This window comes from Mus musculus, chromosome 12 (assembly GCF_000001635.26).
Source record: "Mus musculus strain C57BL/6J chromosome 12, GRCm38.p6 C57BL/6J".
In the NCBI taxonomy this organism is placed as follows: Eukaryota; Metazoa; Chordata; class Mammalia; order Rodentia; family Muridae; genus Mus; species Mus musculus.
This window is the reverse complement of record NC_000078.6, coordinates 31484829-31497022: the sequence shown is the minus strand read 5'-3', so window position 1 is coordinate 31497022 and position 12194 is coordinate 31484829. Positions and strand designations below refer to the sequence as shown.

Genomic DNA, 12194 nt, shown 5'->3' with positions numbered 1-12194 from the left:
GCGGTGAGCTCAGGGCCCTCGGGGGTGGAGAGAAGCAGCAGAAAGGTGATGGCACCCTTGCAGCTCCTTTCAGGCCAGCTCTGTCCCATGCTCTTACCTCACGGGCACCCAGGCCAATAAAGACCCTGCAAACACTTGATTCATTCTTTAGTCATTGTAAGAGATGGTTAGTGCTTAGGTAAAAGGAACCCACATTTTTAAAATACTGCTTCATTCTTTTGGGGGAGATAGATCCTGGGGACCTGAACCCAGGACCTTAGACAGGTTTTACCACTGAGCTACATACCTGGCTTAAGTTCCTTGGCTCCTTTTATTCAAGATAAAATATTAAGTGTGTTGTTTTTAAAACTATATAATAAAATAATATATTTTTAAAGGTATATTTACTTTAAATGGCCCAATTATTCTTTTTATCCCTTATGTAACATCCAGATATTTATTACATGCTTTGTGTTTTGTTTCTGTGTATGGGTGGCCCCACACAAACAAACTTCAGAATTTTGTCCCTTGAAATCTGTGAGGCAAACAGTAGCTTTAGAAAGAGGCTCGTGAAAGAGCCAGGCTACTGTTTAAATAATGGGAAACTGGGTTATGTGAGCTGGTTGGAAGGCTGTGCAGGTAGTGTGTTGTCAATCACAGACTGACACACTAATAACTCTTGTGATATCTGAAGGGCAACATGTTGGCTAGTTCAGTTCTTTGGAAAGGTGGGAAGACTTTTTGTGCAAGGGGAAAAGGTTATCTGAGATCTATGTAGGTACTTATATATAGATGAGCGAATGCAGCAGAGACTGCTGAAATACATGAAAGACACTCCATTTTAGTGCAGTATTGAAGATTGATCAAGTTGGTTTATTATAATTCAAGATTGTAGCTATTCATCTAATCTTTCCATGAAAGATTTTGAGAGGAGTTAGCTGTTATAAGAGTAGAAAGTAAACATGTTTAATCATTAAAACCCATTTTAAATTTCATTTTATTTTGATGATAGAAAGGGCAAGAGGGTATGAGTTTAATTGGTTGGTATTGCCTATAGAAGTGGACATTATTAGTACTAGCAGACTACGTTCACATTTGTGTTTTGCCGGATTTAACGTGGACAGTTTGGCTCTCAGCTTCGATTGTAACTCTTGCAGGAGCTCTGTTCCGTAATTTGTGTTGCAGACACTACAATTTTAAGATTATATTTGCATTTTTTACCCTTACGTGTTTCCCTTTTTATCCTAAGGTAAAGTTTAATACTTTGTGTTACATATTTTTATGTACTTCTATGTGATTCAGTCCTGTGAAATAATGTGCCCCTTATTCATGAACAAGAATTCCTTTTTTTCATTGATGGTAAGATTTTTAAGGACTAGAAAGTGTCTTGTTTTTTAAGACCCAGGTCTAACTAATAGTTTTCCATTGCAGTGTTGACTGTTAACTAAAGATACCTGTTGCCTGTGTCTCTAGAAATGTTATAGTACAAATAATGCATGTGTTCTATTAAATGATATATTTTTGTTTCCGTTGAATAATTTTTTAAAAAAATGTTATGCTTAAGGGAATAATTACCTCTTTAAAGCCAACACATAAGCCAGTAAGGTGGCGTAACGGGTGACACTGCTACCTGCTGAGGCCCTGAAGTCAACATCTGGGGCTCAGGTGGTTGGAGGGGAGAAACGATTCCCACAGATTGTTTTCTGACCTCCACATATTCACTGTGGCTCCACAGCAGTCCCCCCTAAACATAATAAATTAAAACTTCATTTTCAAATATATTTCAGATTTAGGGTTGCATTTTCAATTTGTTATGTAAATTTACTAAGTTTACTGCATGGCTACTTCACCTGTTTGATAATTAGGCACATATGTTAAGACAATTTTTTTTTCTCCTTTATTTTTAAAAATCTTTACAATCTGTAAGAGGTTTTTAGACTTTTAAAGAGGGTTATCTTTTTGTAAACTACTATAGAATTGTATGGTAATTTTTATTGCTCATTTTTTAGAAAGATAAATGTTCTATAATTTTTATCAGCTTCTGAAAGGGTTCCCTGACAAAATAAATAATTAATTAATTAATTAATTAAAGCTTAACCGAAAGCATTTCTTTAAAGGTTTACCCCAAATAAAGACTATTAGCAGTTACACTTACCAGTCTAGTATTTAAAATCAGAGCCAAGATCTTCAGTTTATTGTTTGATGTTGTTGATTTTATCTTTATACTTGTTGTAGAACAATTTTCAAAAAGAAAAGTAAACATAATTACAATTTCTTTTCTTACATTCATATAGACAATGAGTTACAAGGCACTAATAGTTCTGGATCCTTGGGTGGTCTTGATGTTCGCAGAAGAATCCCTATAAAGCTCATCTCCAAACAAGCCAGCAAAGTTAAGCCGGCACCTCGGACTCAAAGGACTGTCAGCAGGATGCCCGCAAAGGCCCCGCAAGGTGATGAAGGTAACTGGTGTAAACTGAAATGAGTGTAAACTGAGTTGTCAGGTTGGAGATGGCTCAGGGATTCAGAGCACTGAATGCTCCTCCAGAGGACCCAGCTTCAGTTCCCAGCACCCATATGGCAGTTCACAACTGTGTGTAACTCCAGCACCCTCACGTAGTCATACATGCAGGCAAAACACCAATGCACATAAATACAAGTAAAATTTTAAAAAGAGTTCTCTTGTTTATCTGAGTGTATCAAGTAATCCATCTGATTTTATTAAACCTATTTTAGAATTAGTTTAGTTCTATCCCTTTTTAAGCGCCCTTCCCCTGGTATTGCACAGAGCATTACATTAAAAGTAAAATTTGTTTTCACGGTCCTCTATAAAACTGATGCTAGTGCCCCTTAAAAAAAAATCTTTCAAGTAAGCTGGGTGGTAGTAGTGAATGCTTTTAATCCCAACACTCCAGAGACAGAGGCAGGTAGATCTCTGAGTTCAAGGCCAGTCTGGTCTACAGGGCAAGTTCCAGGACAGACAGGGCTACACAGAAAAATCTTGTCTAGAAAAACCAAAAATAAAATATAGTTTTACCCAGGTGAGGTGGCACATGGCTGAAATCCCAGCACTTAGGAAGCTGAGACAAGAGGATTAATGTTTGAGGACAGACCCTGTCTCAAACAAATGAGTAGTCCTAGATGTTTAGTCTGTAGATATCCTACAATTTATTTTACTTTCTTGTAGATACTTGTTTTGCCGTAATTGTGTTGTAATGTGAATATTAAAAATTTGACTTGAGAAGATGGCCAAATTCTTGAAATGGGTGAGGGTAATTGCCCTAAGCCTGGTGACCCAAGTTTCATCCTAGAACCATTTAAAAGGAAGGAGAGAACTGACCTCCACCCACCACTCTCCATATGTGCAGACCCCTCCCTCCATATCATGTACACAACAAATGACTGTTTTTAAAGACTTGATTTGTACATTTCAGAATATATCAGATCTTGCTAAATTCTTCAGAAAGGGTGTGGTATAGTTTCTACTCACATACTCAGTATTTTGCACTATTAATTTAACTTTTTTTGAGGCAGAACTTGGATAGCCATTCTGCTCTTGAAGGTCAAAAGTCTTGCTGCCTCGGCCTTGTCAGTGCTGTGGTCACAGGCAGGAGCCTAAGTGTGGTTGGATGCCTTTTCATAGTGCTCGCCAGTTCTTGCCTCAGTTCCAGGCTCTGTTTTGATTGCTGCCTTTCTCTTAATTTTGAATTCTTTATAATATTGGCTTTGTTAAATGTCTGTGTAGTTCATTTATCTTTTGAACTTTGTATATAAAATATTACTGTAAAGAACTTGGACATTCTAGGAAGCCAGTTAAACTAGAGCTTGCTCTCTCCTGTTTTTAATATATTCTTTAAAAGGCCTTTCCTAGTTTCATGAATATAAAAACCGCTTCCTGTCTTGCCATCTGTTAGAAGTCAGCAAGCTGGTCTACAGGCCAAGTTTGGTTCCTTTAAAATAGATAAAGTTGCTGTTCAGTTAAGAGTATTGCCTTGTGGCTATTTTCCTACTAGCGTGGCAGAATTAACTAGATTTATATGACCAAGAAAGCCTAAGTTTTGTACTGTGGCCTTTTATAGTAACAGATTGTTGGCCCATACTTTAGAATATTTATGGGTGTGTTTTGTTTTTTTTTTAAGTGATGTTTTGTTTACCATAAATACTGAGTAATTGGTTTTTTAATTCCAGAATAGAAATCTGGCTGTTAACATACATTCAAGTTCTAGAAGATCTGTCTTACTCCTAAATTCTGTTCCGTAAACAACATGGTGATAATTGGTGAGGTTTTATATTAGAGGTGGTTAGTGGAGTTGCTAAGAGCATTGAATAAGAGACTCGGTTATAGGTCTGTTCTTGGCTCTGGCACGTGGCTTATATGGTGGCTGCTGTACCCACAGTATGTTGTCATTTGTAAAGTACTAGAGATGGACTCAATGATCATGAAGACTACTTCCAGCCGGCATTTTAAACTCTAGTTTAAAAATGATATGCCAGTTAATTTCTGTGACAAATGTGAGTTGTCTATTAAAATCTGTGGGAAAACGGTAAGTAAAATTAAGGCCTGGTGTTGTAGAGGTAGGACTCTAGAATACTTTTACTACGTTTTTTATAACTAGTTTTATATACAAAACTCTAAGGGAAGTTTTATAATAACATGAATTTAATATAGGTTTAGTTTTTTGTTTTTGTTTTTTTATTGTTTTAGAGTAGTTTTAGGAATTTTGATTTTCATGTTTTTAGATCTCTGAAAGTTATCAGAAACATTTTTCAGTAAATATATATACTTTTAATTTTGTTATGTAAATAAATATACTTTAAATTGAAATTTGAAGTTGGAAAATGTAATGTAACTTTTTTCTCTCAGAAGGATTTGATTATAACGAAGAACAGCGATATGACTGTAAAGGAGGCGAACTCTTTGGGAATCAGCGAAGATTTCCAGGACACCTTTTTTGGGATTTCAAGGTATAACTAAAAGTGAAAAATTAGAAATTAGGCATTAAGTACTTATCCACTAAGTGTGGATTTTTAGTATGTCGTGACGTGTAGCACACATAAGTCCACTTGCTTGTTTTTACCATCTTCAAAAATAATTTGAATGCTGGGCGGTGGTGACTCACGTCTTTAATCCCAGCACTTGGGAGGCAGAGGCAGGCGGATTTCTGAGTTCCAGGACAGCCAGGGATACACAGAGAAACCCTGTCTCAGAAAAAAAAAAACCAAACAAACAAACAAAAAAATAAATAAATAAAATAATTTGAAGTAATTTTTGGTAGAACCAAGTAAAATCATTAGCTGCTATTTAAGAAGAAGAACAAGCAAATGGAATTATACTAATCACTTTTTACTTCTGTTTATGGTAACAACTTAAGAAATTCTAACCATTTCACTGTGTGAATTGAAAAGTACAGTTGCCTAAAGAGATAATTTTAATTATCACTTCAACAGATAAACATCTTAGGTGAAAAGGACGATACACCAGTACATTTCTGTGACAAATGTGGACTGCCTATTAAAGTCTATGGGAGAATGGTAAGGACAACTAAGATTTTTTTTAATAACTAATTTTATAACATAATAATGTACAAAAAAGCTAGGGGGAGTTTAATAATACCATGAATTTAGTATAATTATTCTTTTTACTGTTTTAAAATAGTTTCAGGAGAAACATGGTAAGATAAAACACATTTAGAGTTCTTTTTCAGGAGCTTTTTACTTGCAGGGACTATTTTAGCATTGATAGGTTCACGTATCTGAAAATAGAAGCAGGTACCAGGCAAGGGGGGATAGTCTTCTAGTCCCAGCATTCTGGAAGTTGAGGCAGAAGGATCGTAAGATCAAGGGTTGCCTTGGGTACATCAGAGTGTAAGGCAATCTGAGCGGAACATGAGATCCTTCTCCACAAAGAAAAAGCAGTGTGTTAGCAGATGGACAGATGGACATGTATTTATTGGAAAAAGAGCCAAAGTTTTCAAAACATTTTCAAAAACTTGTGATTAAAAATGGTTGCTGGGCAGTGATGGAGCATGCCACCCACTTTAATGCCTCATTTAATCCCAGCACTCAGAAGGCAGAGATAAGTGAATTGTTCCAAGACAGCCAAGGCTAAGCAGAGAAACCCTGCCTTGAAAAACCAGATAGATAGATAGATAGATAATCCCAGCACTCAGAAGGCAGAGATAAGTGAATTGTTCCAAGACAGCCAAGGCTAAGCAGAGAAACCCTGCCTTGAAAAACCAGATAGATAGATAGATAGATAGATAGATAGATAGATAGACAGACAGACAGACAGACAGACAGACAGACAGACAGACAGACTCCCTCCCTCCCTCCCTCCCTCCCTCCCTCCCTCCCTCCCTCCTAGCTGCTTCTGGTATATAGTCTTAATAAGTTTTCATTTAACTCCTATGTGCCTCCTGTTGGTAGATCACTGTACTGACAATTAGTATTGAAAATTTCTAATTTGTTCTAGGATGCTTAACTATGATATTTTTGCCTACAGATTCCATGCAAGCATGTCTTTTGCTATGACTGTGCTATTTTACATGAAAAAAAAGGAGATAAGATGTGCCCAGGGTAAGATATGATCATCTTTAGATGTTCTAGTAGTAGTGGCTTATAAGCAAGATGGGTTAAAGGTTTTGGAGTAATGGGACTAGACAAGGATGCAAACGTGCTGGCTGAGCCACTCTGTGTGAACCTGGAGTTAGTTTTCCCCTTCTCTGGAAGATGGAGCTAGCCATTGTCAGTTCATTCAGAGTAGCTGAAATGATGACATCTCTGGGAACAGTGTTGGACAGCAGAGCGGTTTCTTGTTTTCTCTTTTGTGTGTGTCTGGCATACCTGGAAGCAAGTATAGCGTGGTTTGCTGATTGAGAACAACCTCTTTCCAAAGTGAGAATTAACATCTTTTATTATTAATTGTATGTGAATAATGTGGCGGGTGGTATGAGCATGTGCCAGGGTCAGAAGGCAACTTGGTGGAGTAGTTCTCTCCTTCCAACTTCACCTATGCTCAGGGGATGGAACTTAGAAGAGCAGGCTTGCATAGAAAGCACTTTACCTGCTGAGCTGTCTCACTGGCCCCAGGATTAGAATGGTTGAGGTCAGGTCCCCATTTGACTATTGATCAGCTGTGTGGTACAAGTGGCTTTATAGCTATCGGCTCCCTGTATTCTTTTTAAGATGAAGTAAGGATTAATGAACAGTAGAATTGGCATATAATAAACACTACTATTCCTGTTTTCCAATAACCCAAACAGGTGTGTTTTGGGTGATAACGACATCATGATAGACTCGAAGTTATACATCATGGTATCTGTCTTGGGATAGCTCTATAATAAAGTGAAAATTTATATTAATTTGGAACCCCTGATAAGAAAGCCTTGAGAAAAATGGAGTGAAACTTTGGATTAGCTCAAGGGTTTCCAGATCCTCTAAACCTAAAATTGAAAGTACCCCAAGGAACACCATTGATTGTTAACAAAACTATAAACAACTGTAAGAAAAGATTTCCCCTCTGTGGTGCAGGATATGGGCTTTGCTAAGAAAAAAAGGGGGTGATTTGTTAATGACCCAATGACAACTGATTTTCTTGGTATATTTCATTAGGTTTTTAAAGTTATAGATTATGAAATATATACTGTGTTTAAAAGATACTACTATATGTTCTATAGAGTTATAATTCAGAAGAATATAAAATTTGGAAGTATATATTGTAGCCTTTGTTGAAGTATTTCTCTAATGCCTTTCCCAGCCCAGTGTTGTGCATTAGCTTAATATAACATGTGATTGTTCCATTAAGATAAAGAATTAAAATGTAATGCAACATTAAATGTAGTGAACATTAAAAGATTCTCTCTTTTACATAGATTTTTTTTTTAATTTATTTACCTATATTTTATGTGCATAGGTGTTCTGCCTGCATGCCTGTCTGTGTGAGAGTGTCAGATCTTGGAGTTAACAGACAGTTGTGAGCTGCCATGTGGGTGCTGGGATTTGAACCCAGGTCCTCTGGAAGAGCATTCAGTGCCCTTAACTGCCAAGCCATATCTCCAGCCCATAGAGGTTTCACTATTACTATTTAAAAGTGCAATTTAGTTTTCAGGTAACTAAATGTGTTCTAGTATGCACTTCACCAGTGTAGTCTTTAGCTATCTAGAGAGAAACCTGTCTTAATTGTCAAACCAAGGGCAGGAAATAAAGTTACCAACCAGAATTAATTTAAATAGTATATGCTACTGCTTTTGGGCATCATGCAAAAGAAAAGACCTTACCCTATTTAGCATGGATATGTTTCTGACTGTGTAGTAATTAGATGGCTGAAAAGCAAGAAATGTGCAAAGTGGCCACAAATTAGAAGCACCCTAGCTCCTACAAGGAAAAGAGACAACTCCCTGGTTGTAAATGATAGATCCTTTGCTTTGTCATTCTTCTATGTAAATCATACTATAGTTAGAGAATATTAATGAGCTGTAAGTATTGGGAAATAGAAGGTCTCTTAAGAAATTCTATTTTGGTGTTTAGAGTTCTGAGGTAAAAATAGTCTCTGGTTGGTAGAGATGTTGATGATTAGTTTCTGATACAAATAGAAAATGTTAGAGGTCCACTAACAGTAATTCAATACTCACTGTTAACTTTGCAAGTATATTATATTTTAAATTAAAGCTTAAATTAAATGTGCTGTTTGTGTTTTGGCTTTAGTAAATCATTTTTTTCTTCCTGTTTAGATGTAGTGATCCTGTGCAGCGGATTGAGCAGTGCACACGAGGTTCTCTCTTTATGTGTAGCATTGTTCAAGGATGCAAGAGAACATATCTGTCTCAGAGAGACTTACAAGCTCATATCAACCATCGCCATATGAGAGCTGGAAAGCCCGTTACCCGTGCTTCACTTGAGAATGTTCATCCTCCTATTGCCCCCCCACCAACTGACATCCCCGATCGGTTCATAATGCCACCAGACAAGCATCATATGAGCCATATTCCTCCAAAGCAGCACATCATGATGCCACCGCCTCCTCTGCAGCATGTGCCACATGAGCACTATAATCAGCCACATGAGGATATTCGTGCTCCTCCGGCAGAATTGTCCATGGCTCCACCTCCACCTCGTTCGGTCAGTCAGGAAACCTTTCGTATTTCAACAAGAAAACACAGCAATTTAATAACGGTCCCTATTCAGGATGACTCCAGTTCAGGTGCTAGAGAACCACCACCTCCTGCCCCAGCACCTGCTCATCACCATCCTGAATATCAGGGTCAGCCCGTGGTATCTCACCCTCATCATATTATGCCTCCACAGCAACATTACGCACCACCCCCACCTCCTCCACCACCAATAAGCCATCCAATGCCACACCCTCCCCAGGCTGCAGGTACTCCTCACTTGGTATATAGCCAAGCTCCACCTCCACCAATGACCTCTGCTCCACCCCCAATAACCCCTCCCCCTGGACATATTATTGCCCAGATGCCACCTTATATGAATCATCCTCCTCCAGGACCCCCTCCACCTCAGCATGGTGGTCCACCTGTAACTGCACCCCCTCCTCACCATTACAATCCTAACTCTTTACCCCAGTTTACTGAAGACCAAGGAACTCTGAGCCCTCCATTTACACAACCAGGAGGAATGAGTCCTGGTATATGGCCTGCACCAAGAGGGCCACCTCCTCCTCCACGAATGCAGGGCCCGCCTTCTCAAACCCCACTACCTGGACCGCATCATCCAGATCAAACAAGATACAGACCGTATTACCAGTGATCATAGTGTTTTGAACTGAAGATATGACAAGGAAAAAAAAGATTAGTCAATCTTAATTGACCTTTGACTGTGGAAGGAAAACTACCTCTTTTGAGGTAGCTATTAACACAAGTCTTGTCTCTCAAAATGGTTTTAATCTGACTAGGATTGCTTTCAAGTACTATTCTGTAGTGCAGATAAGTGGCTTGGTTGAGCACAATTCTATCTTAACTGTTACTTTGATGTGATAAATTTTCCCAAAACGACCATTTGTAAAAAATTGAAAAAAAATTCACTGTTCCACTTTGAGAAATACTGACTTTATTAAACCCAATGTTTAGTTTTCTTGTGATGCATTTTGTTAACCTGTGTAAAAGAATTAAATTTCAAAATGGTTGTAAAAATGCTATTTTTATGTGAATTTAAGTGCAGCCATATCATTTTTTAACCCATATTTTACCACTAATTTTCCAAGGTTAAAATCCTAAAAGTAAAAATCTACTAAATCGTTACCAGGCAGACTGTTAAATGTAGGGAATTATTCACACTTTAGGCACTGAAAGTTCAAAGTGTAGTTCTGTAATACGGTTCACTCGGATGCCTTTTCACAGCAGCTGCAGATCATCAGCGTTTCTGTAACTGTGCTTGGCTGGCATGTCTCCAGGTAGTGTGTAATTGGGAAACCGACCTGCTCTACAGGCTCTAAGCTGCCAGTGAGTGCTGTTCTCATTGACGCTTTTTCTGAGTGGCTACAATCACATAACTTGTCACACTTAAAGGTCTTAAGTTACATTATTTTATAGGACTGTTTAAAGTTGTTATTGGATGAAATGTGCTCTCTGTTCACTGTCTTAACCTACATGTTTGGGGCTGACTAGGCTTTATTTAAATCTCCTTTTTCTCAGTTTGATTCTGTGTTTTAGTGCATAGTGTGTTCTTATTTATGGAATTACACACTGCAGTTTGAATGATGTGGAGGAATCTGACTAATGTATTAGCAGACGGTGTTCCTTGTAGTCACAAGCTAGCATGTACTCGGGTTTTTGTGGCTGTGGTGAGTTTTTCCTCTAAGTTGAAATTTTAAAACTATCATTTCTTTTATTGGTAAAACAGTCAAAAATTGGAACAATTTACTGTCGAATCAATAGTAAGGACAACCAGATAATTTTGAATTGGACAGAAGAAAAGTCATGGTTAGATTGTGAATTTCAGTGCCATGTAAGGTGCCTTTAGAGTCAGTGTTTGCATTATAGGGGCTTGTTACAGTCCATTGGAGATGACCACTCAGTTTATACATATTTCTAAGTCAGCATCCTTAGGATATTATCGTATATCCTTTGGATTGACTAAACTCTTGTGAAGCTTTTCTTCCCCTTTAAAATGGTGCATAATATAAACATGGTGTGTAGTGTGCAGATAACATTTATTAGATAGTTTGTAGTATATAAATTTAGAACATTGGTTTTTGACAAGGGGTATACTGATTGCTAATTAACCATTTTATTCTGTCAGGTACAGGAAAACATTCTCATGGTGGATGATCAGATACAAAATCATTTCTGAACTTTCAGAAGAAATAATGTACATGGCCATTCATCCTTGGCTGGCCAGAAATAACTAATGCAGTTTTTTCTTGAGCAAATAATTTTATTTTCACATGTAGCATTTTGAGAATCTGGTTTGCTCATGCACTATTTCTAGTGAGAAATTCTTGTTATTAGAAGCATGGACGTGAAATAGTGTGACATGTGGTGAGTGTTTCTGTCATTACTGTAGGTACTTGGACTGGTGCAAACTTGATTCTTTTTCATGCCCCTGTTTAGGAGCTATTAAATATTACTGTTAAAATCCAAATAACCCCTTTGTTTCATGTAGTTAGAAAATAGCCAGATTCATGTAAGAGCTTTTTAACTATTTATGAGAAGCTCTTATATTGAGATTTCCTGGGGTTAAGTGTGGTAAGAAACCACTTAGCCTGTATTTTGGACCAAAAAAATCAGTATCATGAAAAAAAAAAAATCCCACATTATGAGAATTCTTGTAGGCTTTAAAAAACAATGTAAAAACCATTATGCTGGGAGGCAGGCCAGATGAATGTTTTGTAATAGAATTTTAATTGTTAGACTTCAGTTCATCAGTTAATTGTTTGAATGAGGGTGGGTGGGTAGACAGATAACAAGATTATTATTAAGTGTTTCTGTTCTTAAGGAAAAAGATGTGAATCCCAGCACATTTCAGGGAAGCCTTCGAAGCTATCTATGATGGACATAAGTCTAAATGTATGTATGTTTCATTAATTGCTCTTAAGACTACTGAGGTGGCAGTTTAATTCTTTAAAACAATAAAATGGAAGCATAAATACTATTTTGCCTAGATGAGTCTTTAAACCTAATGATGACATATTTGGGAGACTGCAGAACTTTCCATGGTTCTAAAGTAAAATTAGATTCACCTTTTAAACACTTATAAGC

General features: G+C 37.4%; 1 protein-coding gene across 12 annotated transcripts in view; it reads left to right on the top strand.

The window, feature by feature from the left end:
- The window catches only part of Cbll1 (Casitas B-lineage lymphoma-like 1), a 15848-nt gene extending 3654 nt beyond the window's left edge, over nucleotides 1-12194 (top strand). For 3 of the 12 annotated variants that reach the window (XM_006514940.3, XM_006514938.4, XM_017314930.2), the window contains exons 2-6: nucleotides 2274-2432; nucleotides 4844-4944; nucleotides 5428-5511; nucleotides 6482-6555; nucleotides 8709-12087. In XM_006514940.3, coding sequence (XP_006515003.1) covers nucleotides 2274-2432; nucleotides 4844-4944; nucleotides 5428-5511; nucleotides 6482-6555; nucleotides 8709-9744 — 1454 coding nt within the window. In that variant the 3' untranslated portion in view covers nucleotides 9745-12087. Of the gene's footprint in view, nucleotides 1-2273; nucleotides 2442-4843; nucleotides 4945-5427; nucleotides 5512-6481; nucleotides 6556-8708 lie in introns of all 12 variants that reach the window. The other 9 variants (XM_006514939.4, XM_006514941.3, XM_006514937.4 and 6 more) reach the window with 6 other exon arrangements.